At 43.9% G+C, this 21543-nt stretch overlaps 1 protein-coding gene across 1 annotated transcript; it reads left to right on the top strand.

Annotated features, from left to right (window-relative positions):
• Positions 1–565: 565 nt before the first annotated feature.
• On the top strand, positions 566–20662 carry tk1 (thymidine kinase 1, soluble). Its single transcript, XM_059949053.1, has 7 exons — positions 566–838; positions 1018–1049; positions 5956–6069; positions 12399–12492; positions 14214–14303; positions 15158–15277; positions 18797–20662. Exons 1-7 carry the CDS (start codon positions 782–784, stop codon positions 19031–19033), a joined length of 744 nt encoding a protein of 247 aa, XP_059805036.1. The 5' UTR covers positions 566–781; the 3' UTR covers positions 19034–20662.
• The last annotated feature ends 881 nt before the right edge of the window (positions 20663–21543 follow it).

The following is a 21543-nucleotide window of genomic DNA, read 5'->3' as shown; positions in this document are numbered from 1 at the left end:
AAAATGAACCAACCCATGAACACTACCGCACTATTTTTTCAGTACTTAATTAATCTAATTTTTGATTAAGCATTTTATTGTAATTCTTTAATATTTTACGTATTGCAACCTCAAAACAATAAATTTCACGATGTATCAGTGATATTAAACCTGATTCTGATTTATTACTAGTGGTAAATATCTCAGCTTTCTGGCAAATCACAAGGCCACAGAACTCTGTGCAGGTACAAAGAATGCTGACAGAATCAGCTATCGTTTATCTGCCTGCAATGGTAGTTTCAATTTCCGAACGGTCAGTGACAAAAGTCGAATTGTTTTGCGCAAGTACGTGTGTGCGCATGTGTAAAGGCAAAACGTATCAACTTTGTTATAACTGCAACTTTCATATATTTTCTTTTATTTAATGTAAAACCTTTTAAGGAGTGGGCGCTTTTTTTGAACTCTTTGCGGCACTGGACAAACTTAACCCCTGGGCTGCCTTCCGGCTGAACGGATGGGCGAGATTGGATGGAATTTAATTGATAGATAGCCAATTGGCTCACTCTTCCTCATGACGAAGACTTGTCTGAAAACTTTTTAACTTCTATTCATATTTGGCGCGTTGAGCCATTCTTTGAATTCAGTTGCCGCAGTGTGTGGAAGTTTTCAGTTTTGTCTTTTGACACTTTTACGTGTTGTTTGCAAATCTTGCCGGGAAAGAAGCATATTTGCAACTACGATCTTTAACGACGTGGGTTTAAATTATTTTGCCTTCAAGCTTTTTATTATTATCTTCTGCAGAATGAACTGTTTGTCCCCCTCGCTCCCATCTCCCAACAAAATGAGGGGACAAATTCAGGTAAGCAAAATACGACCATCGGCTCTTGAGCAATTAAATGCATGAAATAAATTAAACCCTGGCTGGTGTTGGCCACTTGTGAAGAGGACGTAAAACTTACATTACTATCGCACTTCCTTTCCGTAAAGGCGCCAGATTTGAACACATTCAACTGAAATATTTTTCTTGTGTGATTTCAGATCATCTTTGGACCGATGTTCTCAGGGAAAAGGTAAAGCAATTGTCCTTTTTTTTTGTGTTGTTGCCATTTTTGCAGTAGATTGGGTAAATGTCTTCTGCGGGTGTTCTGCAGTTCCACCACCCTTTCTTTCTGGTGATTTCCCGCGTTTCCATCCTGACAAAGGGGCTCGGCCCGAAACGTTGATAGTCCTTCTCCTGATAGATGCTGCCTGGCCTGCTGTGTTCCACCAGCATTTTGTGTGTTGTTGGAATTTCCAGCATCTGTTTGCTCCATCCCGAGCCTCGGCTTTTGTTCTTTTCCCCCCCCATTTTAGGCAGTTTTAATAAATGTTATGTTTCCAGTAGTACCTCGGTTAAAGACTGCAAGTTTTCTTTTAATCTTTTTACCTCACGTTAACTTTATAAACGGCTCTGGAAAGTGCTGCGTGGTGGCAATCTCATCGTTAAAAGAGGCGGCAGTGCAGCATGTCCGGTTAATTTTCTTGAGCGCTGATATTGGTGCCAACTGTGGAAACAGTGCCAATGATGATATTACTTGAAAACGTACTGTCTGAATCTTTACAGACCCCGTAACCCGCTGGAGTGTTAACGCCTTCAATTCGTTTTCAAATTTAAGCTCCACTTTGGCGTGAAGACGCTTTGGCTTTGCGGGATCAAACTCCGGAGTTGGCGCTGTGAACAAAATCATTGTGCTCTGAGACGCGCCTTTAAAATCAGTTTTGCTAAAGGTTTTGATGGTCTGTCCCAAAACTGAGTTGCAGTACAGAAATTGGGCTTTCGGGGCATCCAGGCTGTACGGAACTATTGTTTGGCCTAGTCCTGTGGACTTGGACCTTAGTCCCAAGACCCATACCCCTCCCATCCATGTCCAAATTTCTCAAGTGTAGAAGTAGAACCCTCGTCCAATGGGTGGCTTGTTCCACATACTCACCAGCTCATGTTAAGAAGTTCTACCTAGTGTTCCCCTTAAATATTTAACCTTCCACCCTTAACCCATGACCTTTAGTTCTAGTTTAACCGAAACTCAGTTGAAAAAGCCTGCTTGCATTTATTCTGTCTATACCTCTTCACCTGCGTTCAGGGCCCCAAACAGTCCTTCCCGGTGAGGCAACATTTCACCTGTGAATCTGCTGGGGTTGTAAATTGGGGTCCGCGTCGTTTGAGCACCCACCTCTCCAGCCACCAAAAGCGGAACATCCCAGTGGGCAGACGTTTTACTTCCCATTCCCATTCTGACATGTTGATCCATGGCTGCCTTTTGTGCCCCACAATGAGGCCTCCCTCAGAACAGAGGAGCATCACATACTCCGTCTGGGTAGCCTCCAACCTGTTGGCATTAGATCAGATTTAATGTTACCAACATATATCATGCAATTTATTAACTTTATGGTAGCAGTACAATGAAATACATGATGAATAAATATAGAGGAAAAAACTTGAGTTAAATTATTTATGTCTAATAAATAGTTAGGCTAAAATAATTGGTGCAAAATACCAGAAATTTAAAAACAATTGTGAGGTAGTTTTCATGGGTTCAGCATCCATTTCTAAATGGGATGGCAGAAGGGAAGAAGCTGTTCCTGTGTGTGTGTGCCTTCAGGCTTCTTTGCCTCCTTAATGATGGATGCTGCCTTCCTAAGGCACCACTTCTTTAAGATGTCTTGGATACTACAGCATGGATATCAATTTCTCCTTCCAGTTTGGGAAAGAAAATATTCCCTCTCCACTCCTCCCCCCCCCCCCCCATTTCTATTCCCCACTCTGGTCTTTTACCTCTTTTCACCTGCCTATCATCTCCCCCTTGTCTTTTCAGGCCTCCACCCATCAGTTCCTCTGTCTCCACTGCATCTGCTCACGGGATGAGGCTTTTCATTCCAGAATGAATTAGGTGCTCTCCTCCTTTGAAGAAAGGGGCTTTCCTTCCTCCACCATCAACGCTGCCCTCACCAACATCTCTTCCATTTTGCGCACGTCTGCCGTGACCCCCATTCTCCTGCCACCTCACAAGGGACTGGATTCCTTTTGTTTTGTCCTCGTCTACTACCCCATCCAGCACATAATTCTCTGAAACTTCCAAACTTCCTCTGTCTCCAAAGGGATCCCATTACCAAGCACATCTTTCCATACTCTCTTCCCACCCTCCCCAACTTTCCACAGGGATTGCTCCTTGTCCATTCATTCTTCTCTCCTCTCTCTTTCTCTCCTCCCCCCCCCCCCCCCCATCTACAACCTGGTACTTGTCCTTGGAAACGGAACAAGTCCCACATCTGCTGCTGCACCACCTCCCTCACTAATATTCATGACCCCAAACAGTTTTTCTGTGTGGGGTAAAACTTCACCTGTGAGTCTGTTGGGGTCATCTACTGTATCTGGTGCTCCTGGTGTGATCTCCTGTACATCGATGAGACCCGGCGTAGATTGGGATACTGCCTCCACCAGAAAATGTGGGATCTCCCAGTGACTGCCCATTCACATTCCAACATTCCACACAAAATGCTGGTAGAACACAGCAGGCCAGGCAGCATCTATGGGGAGAAGCGCTGTTGACGTTTCGGGCCGAGACCCTTCGTCAGGACTAACCGAAAGGAAAGATAGTAAGAGATTTGAAAGTAGTTGGGGGAGGGGGAAATGCGAAATAATAGGAGAAGACCGGAGGGGGTGGGATGAAGCTAAGAGCTGGAAAAGTGACTGGCGAAAGTTATACAGAGCTGGAGAAGGGAAAGGATCATGGGATGGGAGGCCTCAGGAGAAAGAAAGGGGGGGGTGGGAGCACCAGAGGGAGATGGAGATCAGGCAAACAACTAAATATGTCAGGGATGGGGTAAGAAGGGGAGGAGGGGCATTAACGGAAGTTAGAGAAGTCAGTGTTCATGCCATCAGGTTGGAGGCTACCCAGCCGGTATACAAGGTGTTGTTTCTCCAACCGGAGTTTGGATTCATTTTGACAATAGAGGAGGCCATGGATAGACATATCAGAATGAGAATGGGACGTGGAGTTAAAATGTGTGGCCACTGGGAGATCCTGCTTTTTCTGGTGGACCAAGCGTAGGTGTTCAGCGAAACGGTCTCCCAATATATAAAAAGCCACACTGGGAGCACCGGACGCAGTATACCACACCAGCCGACTCACAGGTGAAGTGTCGCCTCACCTGGAAGGACTGTCTGAGGCCCTGAATGGTGGTGAGGGAGGAAGTGTAAGGGCAGGTGTAGTACTCGTTCCGTTTACAAGGATAAGTGTCAGGAGGGAGTTCGGTGGGAAGGGATGGGGGGGGGTACGAGTGGACAAGGGAGTCGCGTAGGGAGCGATCCCTGCGAAAAGCAGAAAGGGGGGGAGGGAGGGAAAAATGTGTTCGGTAGTGGGATCCCGTTGGAGGTGGCGGAAGTTACGGAGAATTATACGTTGGATCTGGAGGCTGGTGGGGTGGTAGGTAAGGACAAGGGGAACCCTATCCCGAGTGGGGTGGCAGGCAGATGGGGTGAGGGCAGATGTGCGGGAAATGGGAGAGATGCGTTTGAGAGCAGAGTTGATGGTGGACGAAGGGAAGCCCCTTTGTTTAAAAAAGACATCTCTTCGTCCTGGAATGAAAAGCCTCATCTTGAGAGCAGATGCGGTGGAGATGGAGGAATTGTGAGAAGGGGATAGCCTTTTTGCAAGAGACAGGGTGGGAAGAGGAATAGTCCAGGTAGTTGTGAGAGATTGTAGGCTTATAGTAAATATCAGTAGATCGGCCGTCTCCAGAGATGGAGACAGAAAGATCAAGAAAGGGGCGGGAGGTGTCGGAAATGGACCAGGTAAATTTGAGGGCAGGGTGAAGCTACAGTGGAGAAGCTGAGGCAAAGCCAACTGAGTGACATTGGAAAACAAACATTTTATGTAGATGGATGTGTGGTTGGGGGAATCTTGTTTTATGATGCATGATCTGGTTTAAGACTGGTTTGAAAGCAAAGGAATTCACTTAAAAACATTTTAATACATTTTTGAAGTAAAAACGCTCTTTTGAAAAAAAATTGTGGTAAACTATCATCACAAACAGCGAAGTGGTGAGTGAGGGTAAATCGTACTCGGGAGATATGCCCTGCTGGTGTGCTGCAAAACTGACACACTTGGAGTTGGAGTGGATGATTCAGAGGGGAGAAGGTGGGGCAAAGGAGTTCCGATGCCCATCCACCTTACCTGGGTCCAAGGGTGGATCATTCTCATCGCTGAGCCGATTTAGTGAGGTAGAGAACGGCAGCGAAATCCAGGTCTGAAGCAAATCGCTGGGGGGTGTGTTCTGGGCCTGGAGTGATTCTCCATGGCGAAACCCAGGTCCTAATGAAATGCACAATATACTATTTGGACAACCTAAACCCCGGACCACGCAGACTGGAAAGGCAAGGTGTCAAGAGTCGGGTGAGGTTGGATCACTCCAAATGCTGAGCCGATTTGAAGAGATCAAGAACAGCTTCTCCAATAGTGAAATTTAGTCCCAGAGCGATTTGCTGAGGTGGGGCCGGATTCCTAGTATGAAATTCGGACAACTTAAGCGCTGTCCCAGATAGTGTGGGGTCTCCTCTCTCCATGATGCTAAGGCTGTGAGTCTCCGCCCAGCTGCTGTGCCTTGTGTCTGTGAGCTTTATGGTGGCTTTTGCCTGCTAATGTGGCAAACTGAATATCGAGGTTTTGGGCCTACTCTGAGCTGCTTCAGGGAATTGGAACTAAGGACGTAATTTGGTTCAGGATGTTATTGTTTGTGTGATTTGTTGTGTTTTTTTTCTTCTTTGTGGGCACTAGTGGTTGGTCTTATTTTTCTTAAATTGCGTTCTTCGGGTTCCTTTCTCTCTGACTGCCTGTAAGCAAATAAATCTCAACTTACACATTCTTTGATAATGAATGCACTTTAAATCTTGATAACTAGGCAGCAGTTCTGATTAAACTCCTGTTCTTTCTCCTGCAGTACAGAACTGATGCGCAGGGTGAAGAGGTTTCAAATTGCTCAATATCGGTGTCTTGTGGTAAAGTATGCAAAGGATGTTCGGTACAGCAAGCAAGATCTGGCTACACATGACAAGTGAGTATTGAGTGCTGACATTGGACTGGGAGTTGTGCTGCATCATATCAACAATCTAATTATCACTAATGACTAAATTACAGCTCATTTAGTAATAGTCCAATTAACATATGCTGACAGCATATGAAATCAAAGCAATATGTTTGTAACATCTCCAAATCTGCCTGACAATTCCTTAAGCAGAAGCTCTCTCCTGAGGTTCTAGGCCCGTTCATGTGATCACTCGGGTTGAGTGCGATGCCCTCCAGAGGTGGTTTATTGGTGGGACATCAGCTATGGATACCCATAACTAGGATTCTCTTGAGGGGGACTGACTGTATGCGTGGCTTTTTTTTTTAACATGGGGAGGCTGGTGCACAGGCAGCAACCACACAATCCTTGGTGGATCGGGGTCAGGGTCCAGTGGCATGGAATATAAGATGGTGAGCAACCCTTCACTGTTGCAGCCTTCGTCTTTCTTTACTGCCTTTGTGATGTGTCATCTTTGACCAGCTCCACTGTTGAGGTTTTGGTTGGATCGCTCTTTGTCTGATATCTTTCCGCTGTGGGTGACGATCCTCGGAGAAGCACGAGATGGTCAGCAACTCCATGTCCGTTGCTATGTGACTGGGCGGAAACCCTGGCTGGCCTATCTGTGAAGTAGCGGTTGGCCAAGCAGTTAGAGTCCTTAGATTAGTGACAGCTGTTCCCAGCTCCTGTGGGGTTTACCCATTTGAAAGAGCATGAACATTAAAGGTATTTTAGACATGTGAGATCCCATATTTCAGAGGTGTGTGAGAGATGCTGATGTGGCTAGGCATCAGGTCTACTTTATATGGAATCATACCTTTGTTATCTTGTCTGGCTTTCTTCATATTCTGAACTTCTACCAGTGTTCCACTTGCTACTTGTCCTGAGGTCCCTTTTCTGACTGATCTTTGTTCGTTCTTCTTTTGTCCCAAATTTTATTTTTATTCTTGTGTTCCTGTTCCTTCATTAACCCATACCCTTGCCAGAGTGCACCTTTCCCCTAATTCTGTCCAGTTGCCATTTTTAAAAAAAAATCATTTGTTACTGGAAAGGGTGAATACTTGACTCGCTGAGCATAAGGTGAATGTTCTCTCAGCTGTTAGAACATTGAATATTCCAGCACAGTGCAGGCCCTTCTGTCCACAATGTTGTTTCATCCATTTAACCTACTCATAAGATAACTTAACCCTCCTTCCTACCTAGCCCTTCGTTTTCTTTCATCCATGTGCCTATCTAAGAGTTTCTTAAATCCCCTTAATGTATCTGCCTCTACCACCATCCCTGGCAGGACTTTCCATGCACCCATCACTCTGACATCTTACTTCCCCCCCCCCCCCCATTACTTCTCCAATTATCTTAAAATTATAGCCCCTGGGTATTATCTGGGGGGAAATGTCTGGCTACCCACTCGATCTCTGCACCTTATCTTCTGCAACTCCGTCTAATTGCCCCTCATCGTCTTTCGCTCCAAAGAGAGAAGCCTTGGATCACTCTAAGCTCCTCTATCAAGTCACCTCTCATTGTCCTGCTTTCCAAAGAGAGAAGCCCTAGCTGGCCCAACCTGTCTTCATTCTGCTGTGGGTTCCTTTGAATTCTCCACATCTTCACACCTTTTAGGGCCCCCCTTCTCTTATAGCCCATGTCTTGGATCAAATATTCGCTACTTCATCTGATTTGTCTACGAATTGTCATGAGAGTGGGTAGTTTAGAGGTTGGCATAATGGTATTACATCACCAGCGATCACTGATCGAGATTTGATTCCCGGCGCTGCCTACAAGGAGTTTGTATCTTCTCCCTGTGACTGAGCGCTCAGGTTTCCCCTTGCTTTCTGAAGATGTTGTTAGGGTTATTGAGTTGTGGACCTGCTATATCGGCACCAGAAATGTGGCGACACTTGTGACCTGCCCCTAGCACAATCCTCACTAATATGACGCAAACTACACATTTCATTGTTTTGATGTACATGCGACAAATAAAGATAATCTATTTTTTAAACCATAATGCAAATTGGATTGTGAAGCTCATGATGTACATGTAATTGGGTTTTTAAACTGGAATTGTCAAAAGTAGTTGGTTTCCCAAAATTAAAAAAAAAATCCCCTCAATGCTCTAGCCAGGTTTAGTCTGTCACTGGCAGTAAGTCAATAGTTTCACAGTATATAATGGAATAGACTATTTAAAATGTTGCAAACAGAAGTGATGTATTGACTTTCTAACCAAGGAGGCGGTTGCTATTTCAGACGCAAATGCTGCAAAAAAAGAACTATTGACCCTAGTTGAAAGCTCAGTCTCAACACAGAGCAGATAAGAGTTTGATGTTACAAGTTGGAACAGATGCAAGCCATCTTGAATAAGTGAATTCATGAAACAGCCACTAAAAAAGGCTTTTCTCTTGTGTGGACGTGGTGTCATTTCTTGCATTGTATGTTACAGGGAACTTCTCTACTTCGAAGAGCGCATTCAGTAGAAATTCATACCAGCAATTTGGTGAGCAAAAGAATTTGGAGAGGAAAAACAAAAAAAAATTGCAATAATTATTAACACTTGCTCATTGACTAAAATTGGTTTAAATCTGCAGTAGATAGAAAATAGGATAAATTTAAGTATCTGAAGAAAATTTAATATCACTGACATGTGAAATTTATTTTGTGGCAGCAGTACAGTGAAATACCAAAACCAAACTAAATTACAATATGAATATATTTTTAAAAATGCAGAATGAGTGCAAAAATAATGAGGTAGTGTTCATGGGTTGGTTCATTGCCCATTCAGAAATCTGATGGCAGAAGTGAAGACCCTACTACCAATGATGTAGGCAGGAAAGGAGAAGAGGTCCTACGCAGTGAGTATAGAAAGTTAGGAAAGAGGGTGAAGAGATGGACCTCAAGGTGGTAATCTCCCGATTCCTCCCTGTGCCATGATGAATGAATGGCAGCGGAGATGGTGCAGGGGACAGTGTTTCAAATTCTTGGATCACTGGAACCTTTTTTTGGGGGAGGGGAGACCTGTTCAAGAGGGACATGTTGCACCTGAACTGGAGGGGATCTAATATCCTAGCCAGGAGGTTTGCTAATGCTGCTCGGGAGAGTTTAAGTTAGTTTTGCAGGTGGCTTGGCACTGGAGCCCCAGGTCAGTAAGGAAAGGATCAACCAGAAGGTAGATGTGGGGAAGGTATTGAAAGGCAAAATCAAAATAACAGGTATGATGGGTGTATATTTTAATGCTAGGCATGTTATGGGTAAAGTTGATGAACTTGGAGCACGGATTAGTATGTGGAACCATGATGTTGTAGCAATTACTGAAACTTGGGTGGGAATGGGTGATTAATGTACCAGGTTTTCGAAAATATAGAGGAGGAGATAAAAGAGGGGGTGGCATTGTACTAAAAAGCAGGGACAATATCACAGCTGCACTCAGGAGACCTAATGGAGGGGTCAGTCACTGAGTCCATTTGGTTGGAACTCAGGAATAGGAAGGGATTGTACTACAGACCCCACCTAATAGCCAATGGGATATTGAGGAACATATATAATCAGATTAAGGAAATGTATAAAGATAATAGGGTTGTCTTGAGGAGGGGTGGGGGTTTCAATTTCTTTAATATAAACTGACCTTATTAGTGTAAGGGGTTCAGATGGGGCTGAATTTGTGTATCCAGGAAGGCTTTTTAAATCACTATATGGACAGATAGAAGGGGCTGTACTAGACCTGGTGTCAGGCAATGAGCCTGGCCAGATGAGCTTCCAATGGGTGAGCAATTAAGGAACAATGATCACAACTTCTTAATTTTCAGGATAACAATAGGTATGGTCCTTGTGGGAGGGTTTTAAATTGGAATAGGGCAGAACACAAGGGCATTGGGCAGGAACTAAGAAGCTTTAATTGAGAACACCTTTTCTCTGACAAGTCCACATCAGGCATGTGGAAGGTGTATAAAGGTCCATTGCACAGTGTACAGGAAAGGCATGTTCCTGTTAGAAGGGAGGATGGGGATGGAAAGATAAGAGAACCTTGGATATCCGGAGAGGTGATGAATTTAGTCAAGAAGAAAAAGGGGAAGTATGTAAAGCTTTGGAAGTCAAGATTAACAAAGCACATGAGGAGTATAAAGAAACCTGAAAAGAACTAAAGAAGGGAGTAAGAGGATGAAAGGGAGAGGGTGATGCCACTCAAGGATAAAGGAGGGAACATTTGCTTGGATGCAGAGAATGTGAGTGAGGTATTAATGAGTGCTTTGCTTCAGTATTTCCAAAGGAAAAGGATATGGAGGGCCAGGAGATCAGTGCTGAGTGTATAAATACGTTAGGGCATTTAGAAGTCGAGGAGGAGGAAGTGGTGGGCTTCCTAATGAGTATTAAACTTGGGTTGTTTTCTCTGAAGTGTTGGAGGCTGAGGGGAGAGCTGATCAGTGTTTACGAGATTGAGAGGCATAGAGAGAGTAGACAGACAGTATCTGTTTCCTAGTGTTTGAATGTCTAATAGCAGAGGGCATGGGTTGAAGGTGAGAAGGGTCAAGTTCAAGTGGGATGTGAGAGGTAAAGTTTTTTTTCACTCAATCATGGATGCCTGGTATGGTGGCAGAGGCAAATACATTAGAGGCTTTTAAGAGGTGTTTGGATAGGCACAGGGATGTATGGAAGATAGAGAGATATGGACATGGTGTAGGTGGGAGGGATTCGTGTTTAGGTGTTTTAATTTGCATTTTATCTGGTTCGGCACAACACTCTGGGCTGATTGCCCTGTTTCTGTGCTGTATTCTATGTTATAAAACACTGAGTGTCCTCGGCTCCTACCTCCTTTCTAATGGTAGTAATGAGAAGAAAGCGTGTGCTGAGTGATGAAGGTCCTTAGTGATGCTGCCTCTTTGAAGATGTCATTGTTACTGGGTAGGTTAGTGCCCATGATGGATCTGGCAGTGTCTGCGACATTTTGCAGTTTTTTCTGATCAGTGCAGTGACCTCTTCATGCCTAATGGTGTGGTGGTGCTATCAGTTAGAATGTTCTCCATGATGTACCTGTAGAAATTTTCTCGAGTCTTTGGTAACATAAGTGTGTGTATAAATAACTTGATAAAAGAGGCTGGGTTTCTTGCAACATAAAACCATACAGGCCATTTGTAGGCTTGCATGACTGACAGTAGTGAAAACTGTGGGGAAGCTATTGACACAATGAAGGAAGCCCTGAGCACTGCCAGAGATGGAGGGCCTTCACTGCTGCCCTAAACACCAGAGGTGTAACAAGCAGTAAGATTAATCTGACTCTTCCCTCTTGTATAGTGACATGCTTCCCCCACCCCCCATTTCTTTCATATTGTCCTATCCAAGAGTCTCTTCATTGCCCCTAATGTAATATCTGCCTCCTTTTATCTCTGGCAACATGTTCCACACACTCCCCACTTTTTTTTAATTTAAAAACTATCTGACATCCATGGATCATAAGGCATACAGAATTAGGCCATTCAACCCATTGAGTCTGCTCCACCATTCCATCATAATCCTATATTTCAATTGCTTTAAAATTATGTCCCCTTGTATTAATGTAGATATGGCAAGGATGTGGACCATAAGTCAATTAGAGGAGGGCCAGTAAGTCAATGGGGTGAGACTAAATCTGGTCAGGGTAAATTAAAATCAAATATCAGTACTTGTAACTAATTTTAAGTTGTGCTGATGTCCTCTGAACTTGTGGATTTTCCCTTTATTGACTCCCTGGTACATTGCACATGAGATCTTTTACCGATGCTATTTTAATTACCTCTTCCGTCCCAATTTGTAACAGCTGGGAGCTTTCGGGTCTGGTGTAACCTACGCCATATCTCTGTTAAAGCTCTTCTTGTCTCAGCAACTGCTCCACCCCCACCCTTGGGTCATTTGAATTATTTGTCATCTATTGCTTACAATGATTTTGTGAAGTTTTACTGCATCCATATTGGTTGTCCAGGTTCTCAAACAGGTGATGTAGCTATTTATCGAGATACCACATGGAACAGGCCTTTCTGGTGCTAGGATCCACATTGCCCAAGAACCTTCTAAGCCTAACCACAGGGCATTGACCAATTAACCTACCAAGCAGTACATTTTTGGACTGTAGGAGAGGTTGGGGTACACCCACACAGTCATAGGGAGAACGTACATGCTCCTGACAGGCAGCCACAGGAATTGAACTCTGGTAGCCTGTACTGTACTACCATGCTATCTTGCTTGATTTATCTTATTCAGTTTGCATGCTTTTCAGCCCTCAGTTGGAACTGTTGCTCTAATTTCTCAATAGTATAAAACTATTTCCTAAGCTGTACTTTGTGACTCTGTTCTAATTGTAGCTTTACAATGCATGCAGTTCCTGCGACTAAGCTGAGTGAAGTTTATCAAGAAGCTTTAAGATCAGCGGTTATTGGAATTGATGAAGGACAGTTTGTAAGTACCCTTGTAGTCCAGGCTGTTCAAAATCCTTGTGCTAACGGTTCTTGGATCTATGCATTTTCAATTTAAAATTGAATTGTATGTGAAGGATTTAAATTTGTGAGAAACTTTTTGTAACGCCTCCGTCTAAATGTGCAAATTGCAGTAATTTGTATTAAAATAGTATGTACAGTAAGATATACAACAGAACAGTCAATATAGCTTAGAAATGCGATTGTGTCAGTGTGAACTAATCAGTCTGATGGCCTGGTGGGAGAAGCTGTCCTGGAGCCTGTTTGTCCTGACTTTGATGCTTCAGTACTGTTTTCTGGATGGCAGCAGCTGGAACAGTTTGTGGTTGGGGTGACTCGAGTCCCCTATGATCCTTCGGGCCCTTTTTATGCACCTGTCACTGTAAATGCACTGAATAGTGGAAAGTTCACATCTCCAGATGCTCTGGGCTGTCCACACCACTCTCTGCAGAGTCCTGCTATTAAGGGGAGTGCAGTTTCCATACCAGGCAGTGATCCAGTCAGCTGCTCTCAGTTGTGTCCCTGTAGGATTTGGAGACTCATGCCAAACTTAAACAGTCTGAGGTGAAAGAGGTGCTGCTGTGCTTTTTTCACCACACAGATGGTAAGTACAGGCCAAGTGAGATCCTCGATGTGTATACCGAGGAACTTGAAGCTGCTCTCCCTCTAACCCCAGATCCATTGATGTCAATAGGGGTGAGCTTGTCTCTGTTCCTCCAGTGGTCCACAACCAGCTCCTTCGTTTTTGCAACTGAGGGAGAGGTTGACTTCTTGATACTGCTGTCAGGGTGATCTAGGCTGCCTTGTTATTATTTGAGATGAGGCCAATCAATCAGAAAGAACTCCGTATGAAAACTTTTCTATATCGAACACTTTGAGAGAATAATGTGATTTGTAAATGCTCTTTAGTCTGGGGAGGCCTGATTTTTGCATCATCTTGGAGCTCTTCCTAATGCTACACACAAACGCAAGGGGTTCTGTAGACACTGGAAATCCAGAATAGCACATGCAAAATGCTAGGGTTATTCAGCAGGTCAGGCAACATCTATGGAGAGGAGTAAACAGTAGACATTACAGGCTGAGTCCCATTTGTTACACAAACTGATGGAGGAGGTTGGCAGGGTTGAGTTGCGTCTCTACCAAAGGAGGTGTGAGGTGCTCCTTTCCTCTGCAGGTCACCCTTGGACGAGGTGTAGCACTTACTTCACCCCCCACATGATCAGGGTCACGTGAAGCCATGGGAGCAGGTGGTGGATGGTCGTATGAGCAGCCGGAGCATATCACAAGTCCTGCTTATGCGACCACTGATGCCAGGCAGACAATCTCCGAGTATTGATAATGGCGGGGTCTCCCGTCTTGTTAAGACTCTAGCCAGAAGAAGGCAATGGCAAACTACTTCCCTAGAAAAACTTGCCAAGAACAATCATGGTCAAGACTAAGATCACCCACCTCACCCACCTCATGTGACGCAGTACCTAATGATGAGGACTGATGGAGGAGCAAGCTATTGATTGATTCAGTAGTTTAAAACAAGCCCGTAAGACATGGGAACAGAATTAGGCCATTTGGCCCATTGAGTCTGCTCCACCGTTCCACCAGGACTGATTTATTATCCCTCTCAACTCCATTCTCCTTTCTTCTCTCCGTAATCGCAACACAAGCAAAAGTGTCCAGCATTGTGATTAAATACCTCTCATCCTCCAGTTTCCAGATTGCGTAGAATTCTCTGAGGAAATGGCTAACAAAGGGAAGACTGTTATTGTGGCGGCATTGGATGGAACATTCCAGCGGAAAGTAAGTGAGAACAAGCTTACAGGCCTTGTCAGAAAGCCCAGTGTGGACTCTGTGCTGCCATATCTTTAACACCATCCAAACCACACTTGAGTTTTGTGTTCTCTTGGGCAGAGAGTTGATACATTACACAAAATATCCTCAGACTTCTGAATTCCTGATCATTCCATATTCAGTGGAGACAAAGTAATTTACTGCAGGATCTGGGTGGCAGGAGATTTGATGGTTTTGCTGCTCTGGTCAATAAAAGCATAGCCCAACCAACAATAAAATCTTTAGCCTCAGAGTGCTGTGGTGGTGTGGGCAGACACCTTAATTAAATATTTGGAGGTAATAGTTGAGACAAAAAATTATGACAGGTGTTTACATTCTTGAATATGCTTGTGGGGGAGATGGTCATAGAGCACAACATAGCAAAATATGCCCTTTGGCCCACCTCGTCCATGCCAAAAGATTATTCTGCCTAGTCCTGTTAACCTGGACCATAGCCCTTCATACCTCTCCTGTCCATCTACTTATCCAAATTTCTCTTACATGCGGAATTGAACCCCACATCCACCTCTTCCACTGCAGCTTGTTCCACCCTTGCACCATCCTGAGTGAAGAATACTTCATAGGTTCACCCTTGACCTATGGTCTCCAGATCTAGTCTTGCTCAATCTCAGTGGAAGAAGCCTGCAAGCATGTAATCTATCTACACCCCTCTGTTTTGCATGCAATTACATGGTGTTGGTGGTAATAGGGGCTGCTTACTATGTGATACACAAGGCTTCTAATCTCTTAAAGTGAATGTGGTACCGAACGTAGTCATTTTCAGCATGTGATTTTTCTTTAAATAATTTTGCTCTTGTCTTCAGGCTTTTGGCAACATTCTGAACCTGGTTCCACTTGCAGAGAGTGTGGTGAAACTGAATGCTGTGTGCATGAAGTGTTACCGAGAGGCTGCCTACACCAAGAGAATTGGCATTGAAAAAGAGGTCTGTGTTTGTCACCGTTCTCCTTTGAGCTGTTAAAACATCAGATACTGTGAAATGTGTCATTTGCATCTAAGACCAACAGTCTCAGGATGTACTGGGGATGTCCTTTAAGTGTTGCCATGCTTCCAGCGCTAACTTACTAACCCTAATCTGTGCTGCATCTTTGGTATGTGGGAGGAAAGCAGAACATTTGCAGAAAGTCCATGCGTTCATGGAGAACGTAAAAACTCCTTACAGCCACTGGCAGGAATTGAACCCTGATCAGGGATTGTGGATGCTATAATAGCATGCAAGCTGCTATGTTACTGTGCCTTCTGCAAAATCATTATGCTGAGAACCATCAGCATCCACATGAATATAGTGATGAGGCACTGGGGCGCTGGTGGAGTTTCAACCATTTTTGTAAAATTGTACCATGCAGGGAAAGGCAATTTGATGCCTTGCTTGTTCTTGGAAACTTAAATCAGGCCTGCTATTGTGGAGGGATTTTAAACGTTATAAAAGATAAATCTGCAAATTAGTGATGATGAGTTGATTCTGTAAACGAGTAACCTTCCAGATGTTTGTTATCTGTGGGACAGTGTTTCCAGGTGCATCATGGGATGCAATCAAAATAAGAAACAGTTGTGATCGGGGCCTTGGTCTTAGAGGTGGATGTTAGGGGTGGAGTGAGGTTGTGGGATTTAAAGGACTCACAAGATTCAAGTTTATTTATCTTGTATATATTGGAACAGACAGTGAAAACGTGTTGTTTACGTCAGGAACCAACACCTCAGGGCGTGCTGGGGGCAGTCCATGACTGTCACTGTCCGTTCTGGTGCCAACCTAGCATTTTCAGTAAGAACAACACAACACAAAAACAAGCCCTGTCCTCCCTCCCACCCACAAACCCCAAGGCAGTCTGCATTCCTTGGCCTCCAATGGATCGGTATTTGGACTTAGGCACGCATATATTATGCCTTCAGCTGCCCCAGCAGGCACAGATTGGGTTGAAGGGTGAATGGGGAAGTTGAGGCATAGATGGAGTGAATGTACAGAACAGAATCAGGCTCTTCGGCTCAGCTTCTCCACACTGACCACCGTACTAATTCCACTTACATTTTGTCCATCTTTCTGATCTGCTCGGTGCTTTGGCCAGGAGACTGTTGGGCAGCCAGGGGTGGTGGAGCAGAGGGGAGTATCGTGAGGAGTTTACAGGAATAGGAATGATGGCTGCATGTGATTACTTTAAAATCATTGATCCCACTAATCTCCCAACTCTGGTGTGATTCAGTGCTGAATGCCAGATGGAGTGTTACTCTTATTGTCAAGGATCTTGAAGAAAGGTATTTATCAACTGGGCAGCATGGTAGCATAGCAGTTAGTGTAACGCTTTACAGCACCAGTGGCCAGAGTTCAATTCTGTCACTCAGGGAGTTTGTGTTCTCCCTGTGTCTGGGTGCTCCAGTTTACCCTCTCATTTCAAAGATCTACAGGTTAGTACGTTAGTTACATGGGTGTAGTTGGGTGGTGCAGGCCCATTGGACTGTGCTGTATCTCTAAATGACCCATGATTTCACCGGTGTTGTGTAAGAATGACGATGGCTACTGTAATACACAGTAAAATCCCACAGTCAGTAATGTGATGACTAAGTGGTCCACTTCATTACTTCACTTTTCACGTCCTTTGTCAGAGATTTAGATGACAGAAATTAATGGCTTTGTGGGCGACTTTGCAGATGATACCGATGGGTGGAGGGGCTGGTAGTGCTGAGGAAGCAGGTAGCCTGCACAAGGACTTGGGCAGGTTAGGAGAATTGCCAAAGAGATGGCAGGTGGACTACAGTGTAGGTAAGTGTATGGTCATGCACTTTGGTAGAAGAAGCAACAACGTACAATTTTCTTAATGGGGAGTTCAGAGCTACAAAGGGACTTGGGAGTCCTCGTGCCCTATTCCCTAAAAGTTACCCTGCAGGTTGAGGCAGTGGTAAGGAAGCAAATACCAATGTTAGCATACTTTTTGAGGGGACTGTAATATAAAAGCAATGCTGAGGCTTTATAAGGCATTGATCAGACTCCACATAGAGTATTGTGAGCAGTTTTGGGCCCTAAAACAGGATGTGCCGGCATTGAAGAGAGTCCAGAAGAGGTTCATGAGAATGATCCTGGGAATTAAAGGGTTAATTTATGAGTGTTTGCCTCTGGGCCTGTACTCAATGGAGTTCAGAAGAATGACTGCAATCTCTTTGAAACCTATTGAAACATGAAAGGCCTAGGTGAAGAGAACGTTTCCTACAGTCGGGAGGAATTTCCGTAGCCAGAGGGTGGTGAATCTGTGGAATTCATTGCCACAGATGGGTGTGGAGACCAAGTCATTGGGTGTATTTAAAGTGAAGATTGATAGTTTTTTGATTAGTAAGGGCATCATGGGTTGGGGGAAAGGGAGGAGAATGGGGTTGAGAGTGATTATGATTGGCCATGGTGCAGTGATAGAGCAGACTCTGAGCCGAATGGCCTAATTCTGCTCCTGTGACATTGAAGGACGGTTGGATATGGGCAAGCATGTCCTGCATGAGCGTATGCTTCTTTGACAGTGCTGTAGCATCTTTCCCATCTATGTGAGAGCAAGTACCTCTGACAGAAGCACTCCCTCAGTACCGCACTGGATGGCCAAGCTGGACTTGCATAGAATAACAGTGATTAAGGAAATTGATCTGCAGCTAGTGCCATTAATATGAATTTATGATTTTTGAATCGTACCATAGAGAGTATTTACATTTTTTATTAAATCTGGAATTGAAAGAAAATTGGTGTGAGATCCAACAAGTTGCTCAATTAACAGACAAAATGCTGGAGGAACTCAGCAGATCATAGAATCTGTGGTGAGGAATAACAGTCGATGTTTTGGACTGAAACCTTTCAACAGGACCAGAAAGGAAGGGGGAGGAAGCCAGAATAAGATACAAGTTACGTGATAGGTGAAGCCAGATGAGGCTGGATTGTTGTCAAGGCCAAAAAGATATTTAATGGCGTTCACCTAAAGTATGGTCTGCCATCCTTACCCTGTGTAATTGTGGCCTTAAACCTATCAAAATGGTTAACTCTAGCTATCTCAAAAATTCTAGGGCAACAGTGAAGAGTTAATTACAGTCAGCAGTGTCCAATGAATAAATGCATTCCATTTTAGAAGTCTTTATGACAAGGTATTTAAAGGCACTACTGTCTTTTCTCAAGAAACAACCCTATTAACATGGTTTGGAAAGTAAGCTCAAGTACATTGAGGTCTCTTTACCGCAACTAATGAATGCTCATTTAAGCTTCCAGGAATGATGGTGAGAGATTCTTGTTAAGGACATAGTGGTTGTGGTTGAAGAAGGTTGAAATGAGCCACAATCTTAGGAAATACTAGATGATACTCAGGACTGAGTGGAGTTTGAGGCCTGATCAGGGTATTTAAATTATTTCAGACCTGGGAATCTTTGGTAATACAGCCCTCTGGTCTTGTTTACATGTATTTAACGCCTTGCTATGTTTCTCCAGATTGAGCTGATTGGCGGAGTGGACATGTACCGAGCCACCTGTAGGATCTGCTACTTTGCGAGTGATAATCTGCCAACCAAGCAGGATTGCAAGGAGAACGAGGTCACAGGTTGGCCAGCGAAGACCGGACAACTATTATCTTCTCATCATTCCGCCAGTGGGGACAGGAGCATATTACCAAGGAAACTCTTTGAAAACTTGCAGCCTTCAAGCTGTGTAGCCAATGGCTGTAACTGAAGTCCACCCTGCACTAACCATTGCAGTCATTGTTCCTTGAGCATTCCCTTTCCTTTGAGATGTGAGCCATTATGGGGGCTGTTTTTTCAATAGTTGCCCACCATCTAGGCAATGGAGGTGCCTTAACAGCTTCTCCATAGTTCAGTGAGCAGAATCTCTGTAAGTCAGGCATCATCCATGGAAATGAATAAACAGTCGACATTTTGGGGCAAGACCACCTTTGGGGACTGGAAAGGAAGGGGGAAGATGCCAGAATGAAAAGGTGGGAGGGAGGGGAAGGAGAATAGCTAACGGATGATGGGTGAAGCCAGATGGCTTGGGAAGGTTAAGGGCAGGAGAGGAAGGAATCTGATGGGATGAGAGTGGACCAGGGAAGAAAGGGGCACCGTTGGAGGTGAGAAGAGGTCATTGTGACACAGGAATGGGTATATGGGGCATCAAAATCAAGTTTTGATGCCAATATTACTACTTCCGGTTAAAATAATTCAGGTATTTTCACTTTTTGAGAATTTACCCTGCCTCCTGCATCAATTAATTACTTCTAGATCTTCGGTCTCCATGACAACTTCGGCCTATCTATTTTCATGCCGCTTCATCAGTGCGTGTCTGGATCTGAAGTGAATGATTTGCTGTTAGTAATTCCCTTTTAAGTTTAATAATTCCTCCCAGGTGTTGTCTGCTGAGATGTGCTTATTAGTGTAGCATTAATGGCACAGACTATCTCCAGCAAGGAGTCTAATTGCATCCCTTCTTGAATTCCCCCACCAGTTAACATCCTGGGAGTTCTTTAGTGATCAGGGCTTCATTGAGAGGAGTTCAAAGGTTGAACAGCCTTATTAAGTGATTCATCTAATATAATTGCCTTTCAATTGGGATTGAGTAGAATGCAGCTCCTTTCACATACTGCAATGAGTTTTAACACCATCCAGTAAAGAGCAACTGACCATCCATCAGTTTCTCCAATCGAACTGGAAAATGTTCATCTTGTATCATACTTGAGTATCTTGCTGGTGCTATCTTGATTCTTCCAAGTACAGTATAGCAAGGGCAGAATTTTGAAATTTGCCTGCACATCATACCTCCATAAATTGTAAATGTATCATTAATCTTGTCTGTGGTTAAATGTAAATGTGTATGTGAGTATCAATCCTATTCCTATTGGGATTAAAGGACACAATTACCACGGTCAGCTCAGATCCAATGGTTCACCAAATGTAAGGCACAGGCCAAAGTTAGGCCATTCTGATCATCCCTATCTTCTGCCCCATCTTTTCAGTATGACTGACATATTCTCCCTCTCAACACCATTCTCCTGCCTTCCCTCCATAACCTCTGACAGGTGTACTGGTCAAAACCCTATCAATCCCTGCTGTAACTATACCCAGTGGCTCGGGGGGGGGGGGGGTTGCTTCTTTTGTTATGCCATGATTAACTTTAGAAACTGCAGCTGCTTTTGTTATTGATTAGCCAGTTTCAAAGGTATAAAATAACAGAATTTTGCTTTATCCCCTTTGTTTCAAGGCAAGCAGTGCAATTGACCATTGGGAAGGGATGCTCTGTGTGTGTGCTTTTACAAATAGTTTTGTTTGTTTGTAAATAAATGTAATATACTTACATTAGGTGTTTTGTCTCACTTGCCAGACCGTGGGTCTGATTCAGTGGCCTTTACTTGGCCTTTACAGCTATCTGTGGCAATGAATTCCACAGATTTACCACCCTCTGGCTAAATAAATTCTTCTTCATCTGTTCTAAAGGGATGTCCTTGTATTCTGATGCTGGACACCCCCACTATAGGAAATATCCACTCTATCTAGACCCCCCTCCCAATTCTTGTAAACATCAGCATTGACAGACTGAAGCCATCAAATGCAACTTATTAACTGTTTCATTCCCAGAATCATTCTCATGAACCTCCTCTGGACCTTTCCTAATGCCAGCGCATCCTTCCTTTAACTTTAATAAGGGGGCCCACAACTGCTCACAATACTCCCTAGTGTGGTCTAACCAATGCCTTATAAAGTCACAGCATTACATCCTGACTAATGAAATAATTGCATTGTTTCTCAGGAATGCAGGGAAGAGATCTTTGTTAAACGATACGAGGTGACTGACAGTTTGGTCAGAAGGGAGAAACATTTTGATTAGTACTAAAACAAGTTCTGGGTTCACTCAGAATCAGCATCTGTAAAAAGAATAACAGTTAATGTTTCGGGTATGGAAACCTCTTAGTCATAACCATTTCTAAAACCAAAGGAACCTAACCTGAAAATTGAGTATTTTGTTTCAGATCTCCAATGTATACAGTATTTTAAATACTAAGAGCTTTGGTTACAAATGGTAAAGGTGCGAGACATAATACAGGGATGGAGATGAGGTGTTTTAGTGGTACAACATGTAGTAGATCCTTCCTGCCCTTAAAGCCACACAACCAACAACCCTGATTTAACCTAATCACGGGACTACCTTTACAGTGACCAGTTAACCTACCCAGTCCTTGGCATCGTACTAAC

Source organism: Hypanus sabinus, chromosome 23 (assembly GCF_030144855.1).
Source record: "Hypanus sabinus isolate sHypSab1 chromosome 23, sHypSab1.hap1, whole genome shotgun sequence".
Lineage (NCBI taxonomy): Eukaryota > Metazoa > Chordata > Chondrichthyes > Myliobatiformes > Dasyatidae > Hypanus > Hypanus sabinus.
This window is presented reverse-complemented; position numbering and strand designations above follow the sequence as displayed.